Below are 25,868 nucleotides of genomic sequence, written 5' to 3'. Positions count from 1 at the left end.
CCAGCAATTGTCCGCTATTTAGTAGATTTGTTTTTTATTTAAATTAGATTATATTTTTTCCTATTATTCAATTTAGTACATGAAGTTAGACTATGAAAGTATAAAATATCTCTTAGGCAACTAACTGAAATAAAATAAGATAAAAACTGTGATATCTTGATTAGTAAGAAGACTTTTATTTTGAAAAAACAACATCTAAAGTCAATAATGTACCCATAGTGCTTCATTCAACATGGCGGCTCCCTAATACGGCATGTGTATCAACAATTTCACAGCCATTGATAACAAGTATAGTTATTAAAGTCACGGCATTCACATAATTACCGTATTAGCTCGACTTATAATACAACAAAATGAAGCTCAAAGCTAAACCCGCATCGCATAAATCGGAAAACACTTTTCGCGTAAGTCTACAAAGCAACGCATGCTGGAGACTGCAGCTTCAACAAATGAACATTTACTTCATACATATACATTACAGCAAAATTTCTTTTATATATGACATATTTGTTGTTGTACGTTTTAAATGTTTAGTCTATAATATTGTACACAGTTTACATAATGATAACAAGTTTCTGCTCCCTCAATATGACTTATATTTTTTGTATATTATTATTTTATTGTACAGTTTGTCACGTTTTCTGAGAGGCTTGCAAAAGTAAACATCGATGTCATTCATCGCATTGACAGGACTGGGAGTTATGCTGAGGTATGAACTTAAACGTATCTTAAAATTTGGTTTAGTATGTAATGACTGTATTCATATAATGATCCTGCTTAATTTCTCAGGAGGTGGAGACTTATTTTTATGAAGCCCTGATAAAATGGAAAGACCTAAATTTGTCAGAACACTTCAGTAAGTATCGCTGCATTATTTTGCATTATGCTAATCACTAACTATTAAAGTTATTACATGTAATATAATAACTGAATGCGCAAATTACAGCTATAAGTATTTTCTTTAAGTGACATGAGCTGAAGTGCGTATATTTATGTTATCTCGTGTCATTTTCAAGAAAGATTTCTTCCATTTTTGTTTAGCTTTATTTTATAATAACGGAAATAAAAATTCTATTGATATATCAAAATTTATAGACATTTAACAAGAAGAGGAAGTCAGAATGTAAATAATCCTGTGCAAAGATTAACAGCATTCCAAAATAATGGTTTGTTTTGTCTTGATGTATGTGAGTGTATTTTATATATTAGTTATGTATACGTGATATATATAAAATAAAGAAATATACAAAGCAATTTTGTTACAAAGATATTTCAATTCATATAGAATTTGTATTTTATACATACTTATTTTATATGTAAAGATAAATAAACATATTCTCAAATATATGCATGTATTTATGTATACATAATAAATACACACCGTACACAAGTATATTATGTCAAAACAAACTTTTATGTTGAATGGGATTAATCACCATTATGCTTTGCCCAGCATTAAATATAATATAATATAATATAGTATAATATAGTATAATATAATATAGTATAATATAATATAATATAATATAGTATAATATAATACAATATAATATAGTATAAAATAGTATAATATAGTATAATATAAAATAATATAATATAGTATAATATAATATAATATAGTTTAATATAATATAATATAATATAGTATAATATAATATAGTATAATATAATATAGTATAATATAATATAATATAGTATAATATAATATAATACAATATAATATAATATAATATAGTATAATATAAAATAATATAATATAGTATAATATAATATAATATAGTTTAATATAATATAATATAAAATAATATAATATAATATAGTATAATATAATATAATATAGTATAATATAATATATAATATAATATAATATAATATAGTATAATATAATATAATATAATATAGTTTAATATAATATAATATAATATAATATAATATAGTATAATATAATATAGTATAATATAATATAATATAGTATAATATAATATAATACAATATAATATAATATAATATAATATAGTATAATATAAAATAATATAATATAGTTTAATATAATATAATATAATATAGTATAATATAATATAATATAGTATAATATAATATAATATAGTATAATATAATATAATATAATATAGTATAATATAAAATAATATAATATAATATAATATAATATAGTATAATATAAAATAATATAGTATAATATAATATAATATAATATAGTATAATATAATATAGTTTAATATAATATAATATAATATAGTATAATATAAAATAATATAGTATAATATAATATAATATAGTATAATATAATATAATATAGTTTAATATAATATAATATAATATAGTATAATATAATATAATATAGTATAATATAATATAATATAGTATAATATAATATAATATAATATAGTATAATATAAAATAATATAATATAGTTTAATATAATATAGTTTAATATAATATAATATAATATAATATAGTATAATATAATATAGTATAATATAATATAGTATAATATAATATAATATAATATAGTATAATATAAAATAATATAATATAATATAGTATAATATAATATAATATAGTATAATATAATATAATATAGTATAATATAATATAATATAGTATAATATAATATAATATAATATAATATAATATAATATAATATAATATAGTATAATATAAAATAATATAATATAGTTTAATATAATATAGTTTAATTTAATATAATATAATATAATATAATATAGTATAATATAATATAGTATAATATAATATAGTATAATATAATATAATATAGTATAATATAATATAATATAGTATAATATAATATAATATAGTATAATATAATATAGTATAATATAATATAATATAGTATAATATAATATAGTATAATATAATATAATATAGTATAATATAATATAGTATAATATAATATAATATAGTATAATATAATATAATATAGTATAATATAATATAATATAGTATAATATAATATAGTATAATATAATATAATATAGTATAATATAATATAATATAATATAATATAATATAATATAGTATAATATAATATAGTATAATATAATATAATATAGTATAATATAATATAATATAGTATAATATAATATAGTATAATATAGTATAATATAATGTAATATAGAATAATATAATATAATATAGTATAATATAATATAATATAATATAATATAATATAATATAATATAATATAAAATAATATAATATAGTATAATATAATATAATATAGTATAGTATAATATAATATAGTATAAAATAATATAATATAGTATAATATAATATAATATAGTATAATATAATATAGAATAATATAATATAATATAGTATAATATAATATAATATAGAATAATATAATATAATATAATAGAATATAATATTCAGTAGCCCATTTGGAGTAATTAAAGTGAATTGATTTTAGTATTAATCCAATGGTCTGATTAACAGAAAAGTTTTTCCGAGAAGTGATCGGCATAACGCAGTCTTTCAACATGCTGGTGTTTCACCAAAACACTGTTGTGGAGAGTCTGAAGGTCCACCTGTCAGTGAAGAACAGCAATGCTCACCAGCCTCTTCTGGAGTAAGTTTTCAATCTTTTTTTTTTTCCACAATAGACCAGCCTATAAATATGGAGGACCAGGAGTGGAAAAAGGCTATTTAAAATGATTGATTGATACACCTTTTACTGTTTGATTAGTCCACGTTTTAAAGTAGGAATTAAATAAACAGTTACAAAATTGTCTATTTATTTATACATTTAACACTTCTTTTTAAATGCATTGTTTTATTGCTTTATATAAATATAAATATTTAAACTTTAAATGTGTCTATTTATTTGTCCATTATTTGTTTATTTTAAATTGTGATTTATTTCTATACATTTTTATGCTTCAGCTATTAAATTGATTATTTGATTCTTCATTTCATTTCTAACTGGCACTTCTGGTCCTCCATGGACAGTTGAAGTCAAAATGATTAGTCCTCTTGGGAATTTTCTTTTTCTAAAATTTCCCAAGTGATGTTTAACAAAGCAAGGAATTTTTCGCAGTATTTGCTATAATATTTTTTCTTCTGGAAAAAGTTTTTTTTTGTTTTATATATGCTAGAATAAAAGCAGTTTTAAATTTTTTAAAAACAATTTTAAGGTCAATATTATTAGCACCCTTAAGCAATATTTTTTTCCAATAGTCTACAGCAGTGTTTCCCAACCCTGTTCCTGAAGGCACACCAACAGTCCACATTTTCAACCTCTCCCTAATCAAACACACCTGAATCAACTTATCATAACATCAGAAGAGACTCCAACACCTGAAGTTAATGGGTCAGAAAAGGGAGACATCCAAAATATGTACTGTTGGTGTGCCTCCAGGAACAGGGTTGGGAAACACTGGTCTGCAGAACAAACCGCAGTTATACAATAACTTGCCTGATTACCCAAACGTGCCTTTATTTAACCTAATTAAGGCTTTAAATGTCACTTTAAGCTGAATACTAGTATCTTGAAAAATATCTAGTCAAATATTATTTACTGTCATCATGGCAAAGATAAAATAAATCAGTTATTAGAAATCAGTAATGAGTTATTAAAACTATTATGTTTAGAAATGTGTTGAAAAAAAAGTCTTATTTCCATTAAACAGAAGTTGGGGAAAAAAATAATATTCTAGTATATTCTAGTAATTCAGGAGGGCTTATAATTCTGACTCCAACTGTATAAAGCCATGTTAACTTTGCTCTTGCTTTCAGTCTTGTGGTTCAACTGGCTCGCGACCTCCAGATGGACTTTTATCCCCATTTCCCAGACTTCTTTGTCATCATCACGTCTATACTGGACACACCGAACACGGAGGTGCTGGAGTGGGTTTTCACATGTCTGTCGTACCTGTATAAATACCTGTGGAGGATGATGGTGAAGGACATGGACAAGATATACAGGTGAGAAATACTGTCTATAAAGCTACACTTAAAAAAAAAAAAGCTGGGTTCTGCACAGTCGATTTGTGTTGTGGCAGCATGAAGAAATTAAGCTAACTTATTAGTTTTTAAAAATGTAAGTGGATTGAACATAAATCAATGAAGTTGTCCCAAAAAAGCTGCAGAGTTGTGTTGTTTCAGCTAATTTTAAATTAGTAGTTTGAACAAATAGCACATTTATTTTTGAGTGTAGAAAAAGTACAACACAAGTTAGGTTGCGTGCAATATTAAAATAGTTTTCTATGTTATACTTTTGGACTTTAAAGGAATATGCAAGCTTGTTTTTCTGAAATAAAAAGTTTAACTTTTTTTATTTTCATGTTTTTCAATGTTGAATAAAGGAAATAATGCCGATTGCAAAAAATAAACAAGGAGATAAAAAGAGGGCTTGGAAAAAGTTAACATTTCACAATTCAGACTTTTTTTAAATCCCAGAAGTCATAGTTTTACATCTCAAATTTCCGTTACCCTTTTTTTTCCCTTGGAATTTTGAGTTTCTCTCAGGTTTTTTAAAAAAAGATTTACTTTTACCCTTGGAATTGTTAGTTTACATCTCAGAATTTAAACATTTCTTTCCAGAATTCTGTGTTTAAATATATTTGTTTCCTTTGATTTCGTAGTGTAGTTTACATCTCACAATTTAAGCCACTTAGATTTTTTTAAATTGGAGTTCTTCATCTTGGAATAAATAGTTTACCTCACAATAAAAAATTCTTCAGAATTTCTTCTTAAATTTTAATATTATACCACAGAGTTATGTATTAATAACTTTCTGTTTGTCTTTTAAATCTATTTATCACTCATCATGAAACGCATTAAAACTTATTTTAACTTAATTTTTACATTCATAGCAATTTTCAGAACTAAAAAAGCATAAAACTCTGAGATAAAAGTTGCAATAATTTAAATAAACATTATCAAAAGTATGTTCACATTTTCTTTCAAAGTTTCCAGGATTATTGATCACCCTTTTACATTTTTACATCAGTCTTTACAGTGGACTTCTGGCGCACAAGAAGGAACACATCCGCAACTTTGCTGCAGAGAGCTTCTCTTTTTTGATGCGAAAGGTCAGTCTTTGACATCTGATGTTATATTCATCGCATCCTTTTTTTTCTTCAGCTAAATCCTCTGCATTTGTTTTGTTTTTTTCCACAGGTGTCCGATTATGAAGCACTCTTCACTCTCATGTTCTCCAACCTGTCAGAGCATCCTCAGAAGGCCAGAGGAGCAGGTCAGCTGATCTTTGAGATGTTTCGAGGAGTTCGTAATATGTTTCACTCCTGTGCCACAACGGTAAGATCACAGGAAAAAAAACACAGACATATTCACCCTGTCAGTGAGTACATTTATATGGACACCAATACTCTGATTTTAATATGATTAAGACAATACTTTGATTAAGAGTCTACCATGTAAACAGTGGTTTTTGATGACCTTAATCTGACTAAAGTCACAATCGAATTAAGACATGTGGAGTATTCCCATTTTAGAGGCATTGAAGTGAAGTACAGACATGTTAACACCACAATCAAACTTAATAACCACTTTATAGTACTTTACGCTACATTTTCCGACAGGACGCACAAACGGCAGTTGTCAGGGGTGTGGATAAGGTGTAATAACCCTTCTTTTGCAATAAAATATCTTCTTTTGAATATTTACTTGTGGATGAACTTAGGCCTGTCACAATAATCAATATATCGACTTCTCATGCAATACTTGACCTCAATAATTTTTTGCTGTTGCAATATATATATATATATATTAACAAATTCACAAATAACGTTAAAGGCATTTTACAATAGCTATGTTTTCATTCAAAGATGCAAAGTAAATTTATGCGCAAATTTATCGCATAAAAGATGTGTGAATAAAGCACTGTTTCCATCCAACGAGTTAAAGAGAACAAAATCGTCACTTCCTGATTAACTGGCGCCAAATATCAAAAATAAAAACGGCATTTGCTGCGGTCGGAGAAGCTGCGTGAATCCTTTCTTTATTTAATAAATGACTTCAGAAGACAAATGCCGACATGCAATGAATGCGCGGTGGTTTTTGAAGGCGTCAGACGCAGGAGCACAGATGCTCTTGATTCTGGAGGTAATTAATTAAATAGTAACACTAATACTGAAATGGTTAAGGCGTTTTAGAATGACTAAAACAACATTTCAGATGTTTTACGGTGTGCTCAGCCTGCTGGTTTGTCCGTTTACACACATTTTCATCATCACATGATCTCTTATAACAAAATCACATGACTTTTTTTAATGCACATACTGGAATTTGTTCGATAAAAGTGTTTCCATCATAGTTTATGCGCATCTTTTCTTATCGAATAGAAAGTGCGAATACGTTTTTTATTTGCATTTTCAAAACTTAAGCGCATCTTTGCGTTTCTATCAACTGTTTTTATTATGCACATCCAAAATGCCATAAAAATAAGTGGATGGAAACATAGCTACTGATATTTACATTCTACCTCACTGGTGACAAAGTGTATAATTGGACATTTACCTAATAGGACATTTAATAGCATATATAACAGGACATTTACATTTTAACATCAAATTATGGAATCTAAATAACCTTAAGAATGATAAGTATTTTAAATAGTTTGCATTATTATGCTGCTGTTATATAGTCATTATATAATCAGTGGCATGAAAAAATCTCAAAATGACAATAATATTGTTTATATGTATCACACAACAAAAATTCTTAATCGTGACAGGCCTAGATGAACTGTATTTTTAATGTCTGTACTGTGTTTGTCAGGCTCTTCCAGTGGTGTTGAGGAAACTTGGCCCAGCAGTCGAGCAGGATGTTGATTTACCCTGGGACTCCATTAAAGAAGCTCTGGATCACATGGTTGAATCGTCAGCTAACTATGTTGACAAGGAGAACTTGCTGGTCCTGTGGGACTCTTTACAGGCGAGAGAATTTTTCACAGTATTTCCTATGATATTTTTTCTTCTGGAGGAGGTCTTATTTGTTTTATTTCGGCTAGAATAAAAGCAGTTTTTAATTTTTTAAAAAACATTTTAAGGTCAATAGTATTAGCCCCTTTAAGCATTGTTTTTCGATAGTCTACAGAACAAACCATCGTTATACAATGACTTGCATTATAACCTTAACTAATTAACCTAGTTGAGCCTTTAAATGTCAAGCTGAATTCTAGTATCTTGAGAAATATCTAGTCAAATATTATTGACTGTCATTATGGCAACGATAAAATAAATCAGTTATTAGAAATGAGTTATTAAAACTATTATGTTTAGAAATGTGTTGAAAAAAATCTTTCTGAGATCTCTTGAAGCAGAAATTGGGAAAAAATATACAGCGGGCTAATAATTCTGACTTAAACTGTATATAAATATATATATATTTTAACATATTAAAAATTCATTTGGTTTGCAGGACTCTCTAAAAGAAGTTCTTGTAAAGTTAGATTCAAGCGACGCAGAGCAGGCTAATACACACTTGGAGAGGATTCTGTACATCTACCACACACTTGTGGAGCATCGCAAAGGAGCAAAGATCACAAAACCACTGTCTGTTTGTGAGGTTTGTTTTCCTTTTTTTTTTCTTAAGAGTGCAAAAACATACGACAAAAGGTAAACACAACACAGAATACACAACATATGGCAAACACAGAACACAAAAACAGCAATGGAACAGAAATATATAAAAGGATTGTGTTTAAACAAGAATGACAATCTAATTAATATTGGTAATATTAAAAAAAAGTACCTATCATTCATAGTCATAATAGTAATAATATCAATAATAATATTAGTATTTTTGTGATGATGAAAGTGGCATTCTGTTGCAGTGCAACAGCGCACTGGAAAAAATGCTTTTCTTAAGAGTTTTTGTCTAGTTTCAAGCCCAAATATCTAAACCTTCTTAAATCAAGAAGCATTTTCTAGACAAACAAAAATTTTTAGGAAATAATATATCAAAATTAAGTGAGTTTTTCCTTAAAACTAGCAAAATAATCTGCCAATGGTGTGAGCAAAATAATCTTACGTCAAAACGAAAAACTAATTGTTTTACTTAACCCGCTGGCAGATTATTTTGCTTAACTCACTTAATTTTGACACATTATTTCTTAAAACAAGACGATATTTTTTGCTCGTCTAGAAGATGCTCCTTGATGTAAGAATTTTTAGGTATTTGGAGTAGAAACAAGACAAATATATGTAAGAAAAGCATTTGTTTGCATTGTGATATCAATAATAATCAAGGTAATAGCAGTAATTATATTAATGACTGTAAGAGCCAGTTATGCATAATTATTTTGTGATTATAATTTAGTTAAAAAGGTTAAAACATGTTGAATATAGATATTGAAATATATTAAGAATTTATAGTGATTGTATTATCTAAAGTGCATACTTTAATAATTAAGACAATTTAAAAATCTTTTACTTTGGTGTTTTGGCTTCCGACAGTAATACGTCATGAGATCATTAGTTCATACGTTTAAGTCAGATTGCAGTTATGGATGTTGGAAGCAACACAGTTTTTTGACCGAGCTATATCGAGTCGGTTCTAACGTTGTATTTCTTCAGTAAACCTTTTCTAAAAGAAGATTCGGTCTTGCATTTTTTTTAAAATACTGGTTGTTGAAATAGCTGCAAAATGTGGTACATGATGTGCACGCAAGGTGTGCCACTACAATGACATATACCCAACACATACCACATTTAACATATCTTCTGTGTCAGTGATAGTGTTTGTTTGTGTGTGTTTCTGTGCCACCCAAATACAGCATTCTTCATCATATGTTTTTGATATATTTAGACACTTCTTCAGACAGTTCAGACGCCGGGTCTGTCATACTCCTGCTGCAGGCTGCTTTTACAGGTCACCTCGTCTTTTCTGATGGGTGAAAATCTGTCCTTACCTGCCAGCAGTGTGCATGAACTGGTGAAAAAGGTTTGTTTAATGTGCACCTAAAACAACATTTTGTCTATCTGATTTCCTGTTTATCTTTCTTTTATTTATTTATTTTTTTTTTCAAACAAATCAGTACAAAAACCCTTTTAAAGGACAACAGAAAAGCAAGAAGACATACAATATTAGTGCCATGGTCACCAGATACAGTCTTATTTACATTCAAAAGTATTTATGTTTGGTCAGCTCCTGCCATACAAAGTTCTGTTTAGGGTTACATATCAAAGATAGAAAATCTCTTGATTCCAGATAAATATAAATAAAAGGACCACAATTAAATTAAAACATCCATTTCTTCTCAACCACTTTCACTTTCTTTTTTATTATATTTTTACTGAACATGTCTCTGTGCGTGTCTCTGTATGGAATTATATTAGTTTAAATTAGATTTAACTTTATTGTCATTACATGTCAAGTACAAGGCAACGAAATGCAGTTTAGGTCTAACCAGGAGTGCAATAGCAGCAAGTGCAGGATAGAGGTATAAGTTATAAAGTCCAGTTATAGAAAGACTATGGTGATATTCACAGATGGATGTACTATGAGCATCTATGAGATTTACAATAGATGAATATTTGTACAGGTTGCTATTAATAATATTAATAAGAGGTATGCAGATAGATATGATTACTTAAGAAATTTGTATGAGACACTCAAGTATGTTCAGAAATAGCTTGAATTATAAGTATAAACACTAAAAAAGGGTTATCATTCCTTTGTCAAAAATAATCATGCATGTCTAATAAAAATTTTCCTGTTTGGACAATTTTAACCAAAAAAAAAAAACAACAACCACAAAACGAATATATTTTAAAATACAAATAAAAAACAAAACACATTTTTTCATTTAAAATCACACAAACTTTTACTCAGTTGAATAAAATCTGAGCATGTAGGCTATTGTATAATCTCTCCATAGTGTAGTAAATAATTTGACCCTGCTTTCTGTTTCTCAGATCTTCAATAGTGGGATGGACCGAGACCTCATATTGTCGTTTACCAAAGAGATGTTTGACATGAAACAGTTTGAGCAGGTCAGTGTGAGCCAGACGCTGATGTGAAAGTGTGTAAAGTGTTTGTTTTAATGCTTATGCGTTTCTCCAGTTGTTTTTGCCCAGTTTGCTGCAGTATCTGGAGCAGCTATTCTGCATGGAGGACTCTGTAAACCGACAGCTGGTTCTGGAGCTGCTGGTTGGTCTGATTCTGTCCAAAGCTCCGCCACCCACCGACGGCTCCATGGCTTTCGAGAAATACCCACTGGTCTTCACTGGACAAGCTGCCAGGTTTGAGCTGGACTTTTTATTTGTTTCTTTTTTTATTTCTTTTTTTTTTGCTTCCACATTTGACCAGTGTTTGTGCACTTTTTATTTACTTTTGATTTTAATCATTTAAAAGTGCTGTAAAGATGTGCATGGTGGAATCATTATTTATAGGAATGATGTATTCAGAAGTTTTTAATACTTTGCATAGAATTCATCCTGTTTGTCTGGAGCGACAGTACAGGCTGGATTTATATAGAACATAATTAGAAACTATATAGAGCAGGGGTCACCAATCTCGTTCCTGGAGGTCCGGTGCCCTGCAGGGTTTAGCTCCAACTTGCCTCAACACACCTGCCTTGGTGTTTTAAGTATACCTACTAAAGCTGCGGTCACACTTGACTTTTCTTCCCATAGACTTCCATTCATACGCACGCGAATGCGTCAGACCGGAAACGAAGGGCCATGCCTTAAGTTTCGCCATTCGCTGCGGTGCAAAGTTCAAGCTTGGTGAACTCTGACCTGCGAAATCGCATCACTTGACTGCGTGAGACCAATCAAGGATCAAAACATGACCTCTCTGGACAGAAATTTAAAACATGGAGCAATCGCTCGCCTTTTTTAATGTCTAATCATCTTGTTTAATCCCGCCCCTTTTCGCAGCGCCGCACCACAGAATTTCGTACACACAAAGCCCAGTGTGACCGTAGCTTAAGACCTTGATTAGCTTGTTCAAGTGTGTTTGATTAGGGTTGGAGCTCAAATCTGCAGGACACCGGCCCTCCAGGAACAAGTTTGATGATCCCTGATATATATATAGAGTGTCTTCTCGCAGAAGCATCCCTTTGGCTGAACATTCACTTGCATTTACAGTAAAAAACAAATCTTAAACAGAAATTCCACACTATATATATTATGAAAGCACACTAACAGCAATTATTTTCCATATTAAAGCAGAGATGCTTATGAGAAAAGAGCCTACGAAGCTTAGTAATATGTTGATGTTGTTCAGAGAACCTATAAAGCAGTGTTACCCAACCCTGTTCCTGAAGGCACACCAGCAGTACACATTTTCAACCTCTTCCTATGCCGACACACCTCAATCAACTCATCAAAACATCAGATCAGATATGGGAGACATCCAAAATATGTACTGTTGGTGTGCCTCCAGGAACATGGTTGGGAAACACTGCTCTAAAGTTAGCCTAAAATTGTGCAATTTTTGATGATAAATTCTGTTTTAGGTCAACTGGACCTGAAAGAGACCAGGCGGTCTCTGTTCCCCAGCTCATTCTGTCTCTGATAAACATCCCTGTTGATCTGCCGCTCTCTGATCTTTCTCATCCCTGGGCTGCGCTGGTGCTCCTTCCACATCTCAGGTACATTTATTAGCCACAAACCATTGGGTGTGAAATAACATACAGCTTAAATACTGCAATGGATTTGACTGATATTTGAAATGCTTTTGTAATTGCGTTCACTTCTTTTATAATTAATGTTAAAATAGTTTTTATTGTTTATGATTGTTTTGTAAATGTTATTCGCTGTTTTTGTGTAAATATGCAATTGTTCTAATGTTTTGCAGGCCATTAGAAGCATCAAGTGTTATTCCAGTCGTCACTGCACTTCTGAACAGATTACTGCAGGAGGTGTGCAGTGAGACTCTGGGAAGAGGTCAGTCTGTGTGTGTTTTCAAGTTTGTGATTTGTTTCAATGGTAGCCTGTTCCCTCGACAAATGAAATACATTTTAATAATGTTTTATTAAATTGATACATCTCACAATCTTGAAAATCTGCCTGAGAATGTTTCCTGAAAATTTTCATCTCTAAATTTAGATTTTTTGCCATTTAAATTCTGAGTATTTATTGATTTTACATCTGTTTATTGTGACTTTTTTGTTTTTACAGAAATGTCCAATTTCACGATACTTACATTTTTGTAATTCTGAGTTTACATCCCACAGTTGTTACTTATTTGGACTTTGAGTTTATATGCATGTCAGAATCTTCCATGTATTCCTAATATCCTCCTTCTGTCTCCTCAGGAGGTCTGTTTGTGGCCCGTCAGGCTTTAAGCACCCTGCTCAGCTTCAAGGAGACGACTGCAGTTCACACACTCCTGCCTGTAGAGCTTGTCCGGAGCATCATTGAGTATGTGCTGCAGTATTTGCATCTACATCTGATCCTCGCATTCTCATGAGAATTTTGATTGCTGAATGAAGAAACTTGTGTTTGTTACAGGAAACTCCCCACGGATCTTTCAGCGTTGCTGTTGGGAGATCTGTACTACACCAGACTGGCTCTTAACGGCTGTTCAGTTCTGCTCTCCCATGATTCCCTACTGGAACTGTTCCAAATACTGCATTTAAATTTTTCCTCCAACATTTCCAAGGTGAGGTGTAGCCTTCAAAGTTTGCTGTTGTGTTTGTTAAAGGGTTAGGTCTCAAACTCAATTCCTGGAGGGCCACAACTCTGCATAGTTTAGCTCCAATCACCTCCAACTCACACCTGTTTAATAGTCTCTAGGGCTGTTTCTCAATTCCAAAAATGAAGATAACAGACTTGCGTTCTTGTAAAGACCACTCTTGCCAGGTCACCTGGGAGGAACGAATTCGGGAGACCACGAGAACGCGTCCTGTGAGATATGCGATGCTGCCGTCTTCCTGATGGTCACGTGACCTTCACGCGTTTTTAATGAAAAATTATTTAAACATTACAGCATTCATACAGCGATTTATTGTTTTTCCCCTTTTCAATAAATATACTATGCATAAAGACTTTACAAATATACGTTGCACAATATAAATAAAACAGATTTTAATAGGAATTTAAGCAAATAAACACCCTTAATGTGTTTATGCCTTTATTAAGATTTTCATGGTAATCTTTATATTCACTGTTTGGTTTAGGGAAACTCCTGAGATAATTAAGTTATGTCTCTGAACTTTAATAATAAACCTGTATAAAATGCTGCATTTCCCACCTCCAGTTGCAATGACTTCTGGGACTTCTAGAGTGAGTTCGGTGCTCAAGTCTGCATCCAAGCGCCCTCGATATCAAAAACACATCTGGGAAGTTTCACGCGTCCTCCGTTCTTGCAGTCTTGAGTATTGGAACTGAACTTAGGCAGTTGAGGATGACGTTACATGAGGACGCAAGATCGCTGAAGAACGCATATTGAGAAACAGCCTAGTAGTCTTGAACACCTTGATTATTTGGACCAGCTGTGTTTGATTAGGGTCGGAGCAAAACTGCAGAGCTGCGGCTCACCAGGAATCGAGACACATGACCTAGAACTTTATTGGCTTATTCTGAAGTAAAAGTGATTATACTGATTTTAGCATACAGCAATTGTACCAAATACTGCATTGAACTTGTTCTTCCAACAGTTCCAAGGTGAGGTGGAGCCTTCAAAGTTTGCGGTTGTTGTTTTGTTTTTATTAAAGGGTTAATTCACACGATAATGAATGTAGAACAAATCTTACTGGCTTATTCTGATATACAGTGTTCAGCACAAATGAATACATCCTATCACAGATTTATTTTATTTTTTAATAATATTTTCTATATGATTTGATTTTGTTTGTCTATATACATTGGAATAGTCAGTACCAAAGCCAAAACTGGAACTAACATAACAAAAACTAAAATCTGCATCACAGTTAAACAATTAGTAGGCCCAAATTAATATGATAAGAAAAGAAAATTTTATTAATTTTTATTAAATGATGTCAAATCAAGACAAACATAAAGGTATATAAAATTTAATTGAAATTTTGTAGTTTTTTGCATTAACTGGAGAAATGGATAAACATATTTAATATCAGAAGGGGTGTACTCATTTATGCTGAGCACTGTATTTTAAATAAATGCTAATGTAAATCTAATGATTATAATATTCACAAACAGGTACAAGATTTAAAGATTGACCATTTTAATTAGTACTTAATTAGTATTTTGGTGCTGCACTGTGATCCCTCAATAGTCCTTTAATATGGTATCTAATAATTCTGGCTTTAAATGAGCCTGTCGATTGTTCTTGTTATGAGCGATTCCAGCGTTATGGATGTGACATTTGCAGTAAAAACTCAAAACATGAATTCGCATACAAAGTATATGTTAACATTATATTGAAACTTTTGTTTATATTTTCCAGAACAACTGACCACAGAGTTACGGGAACAGAAAAATGTCAATCTGTAAACATGTTTTGTACTTTAAATGAGGAAAATAAACATGTTTTATGCATGTGACAAAAAAAGTCTGCGGGTTTACAGTATACAACATACTTTGTAGAAATTCTGTGAATTTAAACTGCACAACCCAGAAGAAACAATGCTAATCAAAACGAGAAAAGTCGATTGCTATAAAACAAAAATGATTGGTTTTATTTGATTTAATATTTTCACATTTATGAGGAAAAAGTGTCGTTATGGATGTGACATCTCTCCGTTATGGATGTGACGGAAGTGAAATTGCCACTTGCGTGACTTTGATAAATCAAATATAATTGTTTGAAAACATTGACAGATGCATTTTTGAGTATTTCTAAAGTACTGTAAAATACTTGCTCACCCAAAAATAACAGAAACGGTGTCCGTATTTTTTGTGAAAACTTAATTTCTTTAATGGCAAGGTTGACATTTACACGGAATTGCTCTTATATAAACTACTGTTACACTAATAATAATTGGGGCGATTCGGTGGATCAGTCATTAGCACTGTCGCCTCACAGCAAGAAAGTTGCTGGTTCGAGTCCCTGGGCCAGTTGGCATTTCAGTGTGGAGTTTGCATGTTCTCCCTGTGTTTGCGTGGGTTTTCTCCGGGTGCTCTGTTTTCCCCCACAGTGTAAATACATGCGCTATAGGCGAATTGGATGAACTAAATTGTGTTTCCCAGTACTGAGTTGTGGCTAGAAGGGCATCCGCTGTGTAAAACATATGCTGGAATAGTTGGCGGTTCATTCCGTTGTGGCAGCCTCTGATAAATAAGGGACTAAGCCCAAGGAGAATGAATGAATTAATGTATAATAATTATGATAATTTCTTTCTTGTTTATGATTCAGACCTTGCTGGTATGAACATGCAGTTTTTGAAGTGTCCGTTTATGTTTGTTCTTCACAGATCCGCTTGCTGACCCTCAGAATTATGACAAACTTCGAGGCTGATCTTCCTAAACCAGCAGAGGTAAGATTTTACAATCATAGTAGATGTGGAAATAAAAACATGCTTGTATTTATTAAGAACCCATATCATGTTTCTTCAGGAAGAGGAGAGCTCCAATGTGCAGACAGTGTTTGCTGTGTGTCTGCAAGCAGAGCTGGTCCCGGCCACGGTGCAGGACTACAGGGAAAAACTATTACACCTTCGTAAACTCCGACATGATCTAGTGCAAGCCTGTCTGCCTAAAGGGGCTTTCCATGAGGTAGCTAATGCATTATACATCATGTCAAATATTAAATTGTGCCTGGAATCATTGTTTGTGTTGTAAATTAAATTACTTTTATTACAGGTTCCTCTACGCTATCTTATTGCGATGCTGTTTGTTAACTTCCGACCCCTCTGGGATGCTGTAATTGAACTATTGGAGTGAGTGCTGTATTATCAGTTATTGCTTCAATAGTATTTTCTGTTCCACTGCATTATTTATATGTGTTTAATGTGCATTCATTCACTCAGGTCCCACGCTAAAGAAATGGACAACAAGGCATTCTGGAAGGTCTATTATGAACATTTGGAGATGGTTGATGGTCTTGCTGGTAAGTTCAAGGGATCCCAACTCATTTATCTTGAGGTGATGTTGCAAATTTAGGCCACATTTACACAATGATTTAGCCAAAAACTGAAACCTTTTTTCTCTGGGTTTAAAAAAAAGAGTTTCACATATGCATGACAACATTTTTAAAATCATTAATCACCATTAATTACCAAAAATGCTGTATTTGGTGCTGTAATCTTGTTAGTAAACAGCTCGGCACATGTGTCTATGTGTATTTTGCTATGTAGCGAGCACAGATGAGCGCCAACAAACAAAATATATCAGAGTTATGTTGGATCACTCTGTTACCCCTGTTGGCATCTGTTTCCGATTTGTTCGTGCTTACCCTAAATCTGCAATCCCCTAAACACATACTATGCATGTGCATGGCGTCGTGGCTTTCGTTTTCAGATGTTTACACAGACACAACAACTTTCACTTTCAAATTTAGTTAGTCTCAAACATGATGCTGTATAAATGAGCAGGCAAAGCATATAGAAGGTTTCCCTTTTTGGTTTTGATGGCCCCGGTGTTATCATGCATCTCAGTTCATATTTTGTTGTCATCCAATAGGCTCAGTTCAATGATATTATATAATTATTTATTTATTTGTTCAGCTTATTTTTTTAATCTTTATTCTCCGAGCAAGAGCCTTCAGATTTAAAGCCACTAATAAAAGGCTTTATTCTTAACAAATGGCAAGCAGAATGGGATCAGTGCTCAGAAATTTACTTTTTACAATCCAGCCAATTTTTATAACTCAAGACATGGTTATGTGTATTTATTTCACAAGGCACAGTGTACATTAATCAACATTTCCCCAAGAATGTAAATGTACCCAAATTAGCCCAAATACTAGTTTTCATTGGTGGTTCCTTAGCCAGATGTTATTAAAGGCCATACCAATAAAAATGCAAGTTTAAACTAAAAACAATACTCAAATGAAATGAGAATCAGGGGTCCGTCCAATTAGCTGGATTTGGTTGTTGACGATTTGACACGAACCAGTATTGTTTTGTTGTTCAAAACTCATCCAAGAGTTGTTGTCATAGCAACAGTTCCGGTAGCTCAAACCTGCTCGGGAGCAGGTTCATTTGATATAAACAGGATTAGATCGGGTCATTTCAAGCAAAGGTAAGACTGAAAGCATGTACCGAATACTAATATTTTCTTATAGTAGTAACCTATAGATTATATACACTTGGGGAAAAAAGTAAAATAGTTTAAAAAAGGTTTATATATACACATTTATCATTTATAACAATTAATAATATTTACTATTAAATAATTAATAATATTTATTTTATATGCATATAAGTTAAAAATATATATAAATAAAACTAAGTAAATAAAAGTACAAAAATGGGGTGGTTCTCCCCAAGGCATTTGTTAATATGGATTTTTTAGATACAAATGCGTACCATTTAAAGGTACCAATCCAGCTTTAGTACAGTTTCTGTAAGATAATAGACATGCACAATATTCAACTGTTTTTTTGATTGTTTTTTGTAAGGGAATAGGAATTTATGAAGTCATACACATGTTTTGACGGCTAATATGCCGGTGATTTGATGCTTTGCTAAAGTTGCAGACACCGTTACCGATTTCAAAATGCTTTTTTGATGCAAAATTCATTTAAATTCCTTACGCTGATTAAGAAACTAAAATAGGCCTAGTCTACTCTAATTAAGAAAATCCGATCCCCACTGGTAAAACTAAATAAATTGCTAAATACTTTTAACACATGAAAGTGTAAAGCCTGCAGCTCACAACAAAGGTGGAAAGTTATTGTGTATCATATTTAACAAACTGTTTACTACGAATTCTAGATAATTTTGCTCAGATGGATAATTGAATATCAATCAGATGATGTCATTATGCTGCTGTGCTGTCAGCCAATGGTTGCATTGCTGATCATGATTTCGAGGATCGATAGATCTGTCCGTCACAACACACGCAGCGATCTCAGATCAGTTCATCCAGACATTTTTTTAATCTGATTCGTGAACTTGTTTAAAGAAACAAATTAGCCAGAGATTAGTCATCAAGATTAAAGGATCTGCCAAATCATCTTAGATCATTTAAGCGAGGTACGAAGAACGAACCCCAGATTGTTTACACAAGATTACGTTTCAACACATGAGACTCACTAATTGACATTTAGGGAGAAGAACCCGCTCAATGGTGCAACAGAAACCAAACTGTTAAACATGTGGAATGCTCTATTCTTATTTTTATCAGATGATTTTAATCTGAAGAGACTTTAAAAGATAAAATACATAAATAAAAATAATACTATTGGTTGGCATAGATAATTTTTTTAAATCTAGATTAATCTCGAAATTAATCTAGATTAAAATGGCTCATTTGAATACTGCCGAAGAATAGACCCAGCTCCCAACCCAACTTTGAGAATAGATTAACGGCGATATTTTTTTTATTGCGCGATAAGAGTCTCGCGTTAACGCAGCACGTTAACGTCGATAACGGCCCACCACTAAAAAAATACATAAGATAAAAATCCAAATATTTTTATCATATATTATTATTATTATTATTTATGTATTTCGATCTTTTTTATTATTTATTGCAGTTGATGTCTTATTTTTAGCTATAGTTTATTATTTTTCTAAAAAAGTGATATTTATAAAATGTTGTAAACTTGATCTGGTTTTTCCATGAAATAGCCAGAGAAGCTGATATGGATATATGCAAAACTCTCTCTATCTCTCTCTCTCAGAGCAAGAGCTCCAGGAAGAGGATGAAGATGATGAGGAGGGAGATCGGGGAAAACATCAAGCCATAAAAGAGCTCAGAGGTCCGGGCACTAGTGTGATAGAGAGCGGGGATGTGGGAGTTCTGTTTCTGGAGGAGTTGGATCAGCTTCTGAATCCCACTGAGAGGACCGACTTCAGTAACTTCCGCAGTCTGCTTTGGCGAGCGATGGCCCAATTTCCAGAAAGAGTGGAGCCGCGCAGCCGAGAGCTCAGCCCGCTACTGCTGCGCTTCGTCAGGTCAGTCTGAGGTTTTTCTCATCAACATTTTGTCTTTAGAAAGTTCTCTACAACGTCTCGGTGGCATTTGTGTTCACAGTAATCAGTTCTACTCGGCTGACCTGATGGTGGCTCCTACTCAGGACCTCTTGAAGGAGAGAAGCTCTTCAACAGAGCAGGAAATGGCTGAAGAGGTGACTGCTGACATTGAGGAAGAAGAAGAAAAAGAGGAAGATTTAAAACAATCTAAGAAAATGCCAAGAGCAGCTGCTGCCAAGTATGAGAATTCTAACATTTTTCTTTAATCCTGTAGTTACATACATAATCTTAGGGTGCTTTCACGCCTATAGATTGATTGATTTGTTTCTAAACAGGGATTAAAATTGGTATAATGTTGCTTTGTTTATGGTGCGGTTCGCGTTCACAAAGCAAAGTTTCTAAACACCAAAATAGTTTAAACAAGTCACGTGTGAGTAAACTCTCCTCACATTGGTCAGAGTTTGGTTTATTTTTGTTTGTCATACGTCGTTATTTTAATTATTACAATGAGAAGTGAGACATTATAAGCAAAAAGTTGCGCTTCATCACCAAATTTAAATCAGAGGTAAGAATGTCTCATGCATAGCCTAATTTCAGCTGTCAAGGGTTGTAAAATCTATATTGGTTCTATATTAGACGTCGATTTAACCAAAAGGGTAATGATATTATCTATTTTTTTAATTGTTCGGTTAGACATCATGCTTTCACCTTCATATTCGACATAAAACACACTTTTACTAGTAGGAATGATGTCTCAACTATCATTCTCTCTTCTTATAGCCATATATATATATATATATATATATATATATATATATCCATAATACACAGTGAAATAGCCTGGTTGGTTAGTTCGTTGGATCGTATTGCTTTCTCACTACAACCGAACCCCTCTAGGGTTCGTTTCAACCAAGCTGAATCCTCCCTATCCTCAGACTGATTGTTTTGGCAGAGATCAGATTGTGATTGCTGGTTACACATATGCCCAAACGAACTAAGCTAAGGGGGTAAACGGGAACAATCTTCTATTTGTGAAATCGCCCTTAAACACATTTCTAACATACTAGCGTTACTCACCTGCGTTCGTTTTGTTACAGGCAGCTCATTGCTCACTTGAAGGTTTTTTCCAAATTCACCAACCCGAGAGCTTTATATATGGAGGAGAAACTGCGTGAACTGTACATTCAGGTTGGTTCCTTATATTTGTATGACATTCAATTCTGCTTGTTGAATGTGCAACTAAAACCAATCTTTCTCTGAACCCACAGCTCATGTGCCATAAAGACCAACAAATCCAGAAAATTGCGTTGGACTGTTTGATGACATACAAAGATCCAAGTATTCTACCCTACAAGTATGACCTGCAACACAAAGAACCACATTACATTCCTGCTTTCACATTGCAATTTTTCATTAATAACTCATTAATAATTCATTAATATACAGAAAGTAGGTCAGTTTGTGAATAGCATGCTTTATATTCAGAGCAGTGACTAATGGTATCTTCCAAAAGATGTCTTTGTTTACTTTAATAACTTTCGCTACTGGGATTCCGGAATGTACCAATTGCCTCAGGAAGTCTTTTAGTCTATTTTGGTATTCATTTCACATCACTAGCTTACTTTGAGCCAGTTTTTTTTGTTTTGTCGATGGAATAGAAATACCTAGACGGGATCCTTCACTGACCTAATTTTAAGCCTGTTATAAAGGATAGCTTTTCTCCAACCACAAACTTGCTTTATGAATGCTTTAAACAACTTTCAAACATTTTCTAGTCATTTAAATGTTTTCATTATGTGATTTTGGTGGTTTATAAACTGTATATGATAGCTTAACTTTTTTAAACATTGCAACAGTAGTGGTGTACCCCAAGGCTCTGTTTTAGGTCCATAATAATTCATTAATTCATTCATTTTCTTTTCGGCTTAGTCCCTTTATTAATCTGAGGTCGCCACAGCGGAATGAACCGCCAACTTATCCAGCATATGTTTTACGCAGCAGATGCACTTCCAGCTGCAACCCATCACTGGGAAATAATAATTGTATTTTTTATTTGAAGAGAGAATCTGGAGAGACTTCTGGAGGATAAGCATTTTAAAGATGAGATTGTCCATTTCAACATCTCTGAGGAAGGATCCGTGGTGCTTTCATCACACAGACCCCAACTCATCCCCATGCTTATGAGGTGTGTGTACATGCATAAAGCATATCAATAATTTACCTGCTTCAGTAATGTTTTTACTGTAAACATGAATGCGATGGGTTTGCAATGAGTAGTTGTTTTTTGTTTTTGCAGGATACTGTATGGCCGAATGTGCCCTAAGGTTGGTAATAGGTTTCAGGGGAAGGCCGGTACAGCTTCACGCACCGGCATAGTGCTGCGCTTTCTGGCAGGCTGCCAGCCTGAGGAAATGGGCATGTTTATAGATCTCCTGCTGGAGCCTGTTTGTCATCATGCTGAAGGTATTGACTTAAAGCTTATTAAAATTATCCTAACAATAATTCATAACCTTACCCTTTAAACGTCTATAAACATCTAATAGCAAGCAACAGTACACAGTTTTACATCAATATATGCAACACATTTGTAGTTACTGTGACAAGCTTTTTTGTATTTTTGACAGACTCGTTTTACTCATTTTGCTTAAAAATAAGGGAAGATATAACAAAAGCAGCCGCTGATTTTGAAATTGCATCATCTAATAACAGAAAATTGTATTTTTCTTGCAGGAACATGCCTGGCGGCCGTAGAAAGAGCTGTAGCTGAGACAAACCTGTCTGCTGTTCTCCCTGTGGGCCGTCAGCACAGTCTGCTTAACACCATAGAAATGCTCATCCATAAACTGGGCCATCTCATCCACATCTACCTGCCCAAAGTACTGCAGATCCTGCTGTGCATCACAGCCTCTGTGTCATTTATTCTGGATCACAGAGAACAGGTGAGCTGAATGCAGAAAACCATCCCTGTTTATCTTTTACCTATGCAAGATAAAACTTAAGGCAAAAAATGATAGTTGCAAATTTAGCATTTAATTTAGCTGTTGTTAACCTGGATTGATTTAGATATAAAGATTATAAGATTTTTAATAGTATTTCTTTAATCATGGAGTGGTTGTGTCTGTTTTCTTTTGGTTGCTGATGTCATGAGCTCCCTGTTCTTGCCTGTTCCTTTAGCTCAAGTCTGGTTGCATTAATCCTCTAAAGAACTTGCGTCGTCTGGGGACTCTGCGCATACAAGACTTCTTTGATGGCTTTGAGTCTTACAGCTTCACTGCAGATGAGCTAGATGCTGTGTTTCAAGTCATCGTGTGGCCTAAGGTGTGTGAGAAAACTGTCTGAATAAGTTTAGTAGCTTTAATAAGCTTCCTAAAATGAGAAAAAGTAAAGTAGCTGTCATGATTTTTGCTTATGCTGACTCTATATGTTTATTATGTCAGTTTATGCACACAATTCAATAAGTAGATTACATGGTTTGAGTTTTTAGGTTTGTCTTCTGTCCACTGAAAGCCCATATGCGCCATCACCACTCCTGAAAGTCATCCGCGTGTGGAGCCAAAATGCTAGGTAAGTTTAGCATAAAATTTAATTTAATGTAGTCTTTTATGCCAGTGTTTCTCAACCATGTTACTGGTGGACCACCAGCTCTGCATATTTTCCATGTCGCCTTAACCAAACACACCTAATTCAGATCATCAGCAGTGACTGAAAGACCTGTAATGGGTCTGACAGACAAAGTAGACATCCAAAACATGCGGTGTTGGTGGTCCTCCAGGAATGTGGTTGAGAAACACTGTTTTATGCCATGTTGCAGCCTATATCCAAGAGAAGTTGCATATTGAACAAGAAAATTCATTCCTAAAAACAGTGGCTGGCTCTATTTCTGAATGAATCAGCAGTTTGAACAAATCAATTGAATTGATGACTCAGTGAATCTCTCATTAGGACAGGGCCTTGGTGTCACCTACTTGATGATTAAATAAATCATGAACTGCACAAAATAATCTAATCCATTGTTAAAAGGCTTTATTACTGACTGATTTGTGTTATTCTAACTTAAATTTTGTGTTTTAATCCCTCTCAGATTTTTTCCTTTGCTGGCTAAGCAGAAGCCAGGGCATCCTGAGTGTGACGTCCTGCTCAATGTTTTTGCTCTGTTATCCTCCAAAAACGTGTCCGATGTCACCGCGGCTCTGGTGCTGGATATAGCCGAGAGTTTGCTGAACACTCCAGACTATGAGCTCAAGGAGGACGAGACAGAGTTGATTGTGAATGACTGCGTGATCCCTGAACCGGATCAGAGCTGTGATGGATCAGGTACTGAGAGTGGGTGTTGATGATTATTAGATTTGGAGAAAAAAAATGTAATTGCGATCTTAAAATGTGATTTACTGCCATTTCATAAGAGCTACAGGTTTGATGCGGTTTCAAAAGCACCAAAGAAAGGCCAAGCATAATCACAGAGCACGCTACACTATGCTACTGTTAATTTAAAACTTCTTAAACACTGTTGGCATGTTTTCCAATAAAGCTGTGTATAAAGTCTTATATAAAGATGTATAAAAACTTCGCATTTAGATTGTGTTACATTTTTCCACATTGTTCAGGTTAATCTGCTTACGAACTGTCCGAACTTTCAAAAACTATATGCTTTTTACCACATTTGTTAGCATGGACTTTATCAAATTTCCAGGTTTCTCAGTAGCGGAAGTCGTCATAGTTGGGTAAACTTAGAGCACAGTTAATGGGAGAGTAAAACAAATATTTCTTATTTGCTGAAATAATAAAAGCACAATGACGGTGTTATCTTAAAAAGGAAAAAAATTATGTGAGACTGATATAGGCAGTGTGATAACTTTGCAAATTTACTGTCCTGCCCCACAGATGCTGCATTAGAAATGCCTTGCCTAAGCAGTAGTTTTTTTGTAATTTGATGCAAAGATGATGTAATACATATGTAAATACATATATACACACCGATTTATGAGGTCCAATTTTAATGGAAAATTCTTTGCTACCTGGGTACCCTTTCTCTGAGACTTAAACCTGAAATGTGATCAATCCAAATTCAGCATCCTTCATGAAAACTGACCGGCACACTACCTTTTAGGACTGTTTACTACCTTTATGACTGTTATTTCCAACAGCTGAACACGCATCTTTGGCAGTTGATATTATATTTACATGCAAAGTGTGTATATTCTGAGACAATGTTGTTTGTTTGTTCTGTTGTACTCAAAATATGAGTATAAACCCGGAGGAAATCCCACACAAACACTGGGAGAACATGCAAACTCCACACAGAAATGCCAACCGCCTCTACCGGCACTAGAACCAGTGACCCTCCTGCTGTGAGGCGAGAGTGCTAACCACTGAGCCACCATGCTGCCCAAAAGGATTTATTCTCACAGTGAATGTTGCCCAAAATAGATACAAGTCCCAAAGTTGGCACAATAGCACTGAGGTTTCAGTCATGCTGTTGTTTGTTTGTTCTGTTGTACTTAATGAAATAGTTTTTTTTTTTTTTGTGTGTTGCATTTTTGTATCTCACATCTCTGTTTGTTTTCTTCATGTAGACTCTCTGACGATCGGCTGCCGTTTGCTTCTTCCTCACATCCCAGCACTGCTGCGCTACCTCAGCAGTCTTGTGAAGAACTCTGAACGCCTCAAGAAGAAGAAATTCAGAGCTCAAGTCAGCAAAGAACTCAACATCCTCTCAAAGTACGTCTATTTATCTCTGTTCGTATGCACACCTTAAAGATCCGTTCACATTATGGACGATAACGATATCTTTTTAATAATCATTGTAATCTGTTTGCATGGAAACATTTTTTTTCTTGTTCACATAATAAGAAAT

The 25,868-nt window shown here is 33.0% G+C and overlaps 1 protein-coding gene across 1 annotated transcript in view; it reads left to right on the top strand.

The window, feature by feature from the left end:
* Window positions 1–242: 242 nt before the first annotated feature.
* utp20 (UTP20 small subunit processome component) overlaps window positions 243–25,868 on the top strand; it is a 50,881-nt gene continuing 25,255 nt past the window's right edge. Inside the window, exons 1-31 of the mRNA XM_056456072.1 lie at window positions 243–404; window positions 629–709; window positions 790–856; window positions 3,478–3,610; window positions 4,777–4,965; window positions 5,993–6,074; window positions 6,163–6,300; window positions 7,783–7,938; window positions 8,425–8,571; window positions 9,814–9,948; window positions 10,923–11,000; window positions 11,071–11,249; window positions 12,470–12,604; window positions 12,811–12,899; window positions 13,271–13,376; window positions 13,467–13,617; window positions 16,349–16,411; window positions 16,491–16,649; window positions 16,737–16,813; window positions 16,904–16,983; window positions 19,723–19,996; window positions 20,076–20,252; window positions 21,112–21,202; window positions 21,283–21,368; window positions 22,074–22,199; window positions 22,311–22,477; window positions 22,745–22,953; window positions 23,189–23,332; window positions 23,499–23,578; window positions 24,096–24,328; window positions 25,588–25,732. Coding sequence (XP_056312047.1) covers window positions 354–404; window positions 629–709; window positions 790–856; window positions 3,478–3,610; window positions 4,777–4,965; window positions 5,993–6,074; window positions 6,163–6,300; window positions 7,783–7,938; window positions 8,425–8,571; window positions 9,814–9,948; window positions 10,923–11,000; window positions 11,071–11,249; window positions 12,470–12,604; window positions 12,811–12,899; window positions 13,271–13,376; window positions 13,467–13,617; window positions 16,349–16,411; window positions 16,491–16,649; window positions 16,737–16,813; window positions 16,904–16,983; window positions 19,723–19,996; window positions 20,076–20,252; window positions 21,112–21,202; window positions 21,283–21,368; window positions 22,074–22,199; window positions 22,311–22,477; window positions 22,745–22,953; window positions 23,189–23,332; window positions 23,499–23,578; window positions 24,096–24,328; window positions 25,588–25,732 — 4,028 coding nt within the window. The 5' untranslated portion in view covers window positions 243–353. The remainder of the gene's footprint in view (window positions 405–628; window positions 710–789; window positions 857–3,477; window positions 3,611–4,776; window positions 4,966–5,992; window positions 6,075–6,162; window positions 6,301–7,782; window positions 7,939–8,424; window positions 8,572–9,813; window positions 9,949–10,922; window positions 11,001–11,070; window positions 11,250–12,469; window positions 12,605–12,810; window positions 12,900–13,270; window positions 13,377–13,466; window positions 13,618–16,348; window positions 16,412–16,490; window positions 16,650–16,736; window positions 16,814–16,903; window positions 16,984–19,722; window positions 19,997–20,075; window positions 20,253–21,111; window positions 21,203–21,282; window positions 21,369–22,073; window positions 22,200–22,310; window positions 22,478–22,744; window positions 22,954–23,188; window positions 23,333–23,498; window positions 23,579–24,095; window positions 24,329–25,587; window positions 25,733–25,868) is intronic.

This window comes from Danio aesculapii, chromosome 4, assembly GCF_903798145.1.
Source record: "Danio aesculapii chromosome 4, fDanAes4.1, whole genome shotgun sequence".
In the NCBI taxonomy this organism is placed as follows: Eukaryota; Metazoa; Chordata; class Actinopteri; order Cypriniformes; family Danionidae; genus Danio; species Danio aesculapii.
This window is presented reverse-complemented; position numbering and strand designations above follow the sequence as displayed.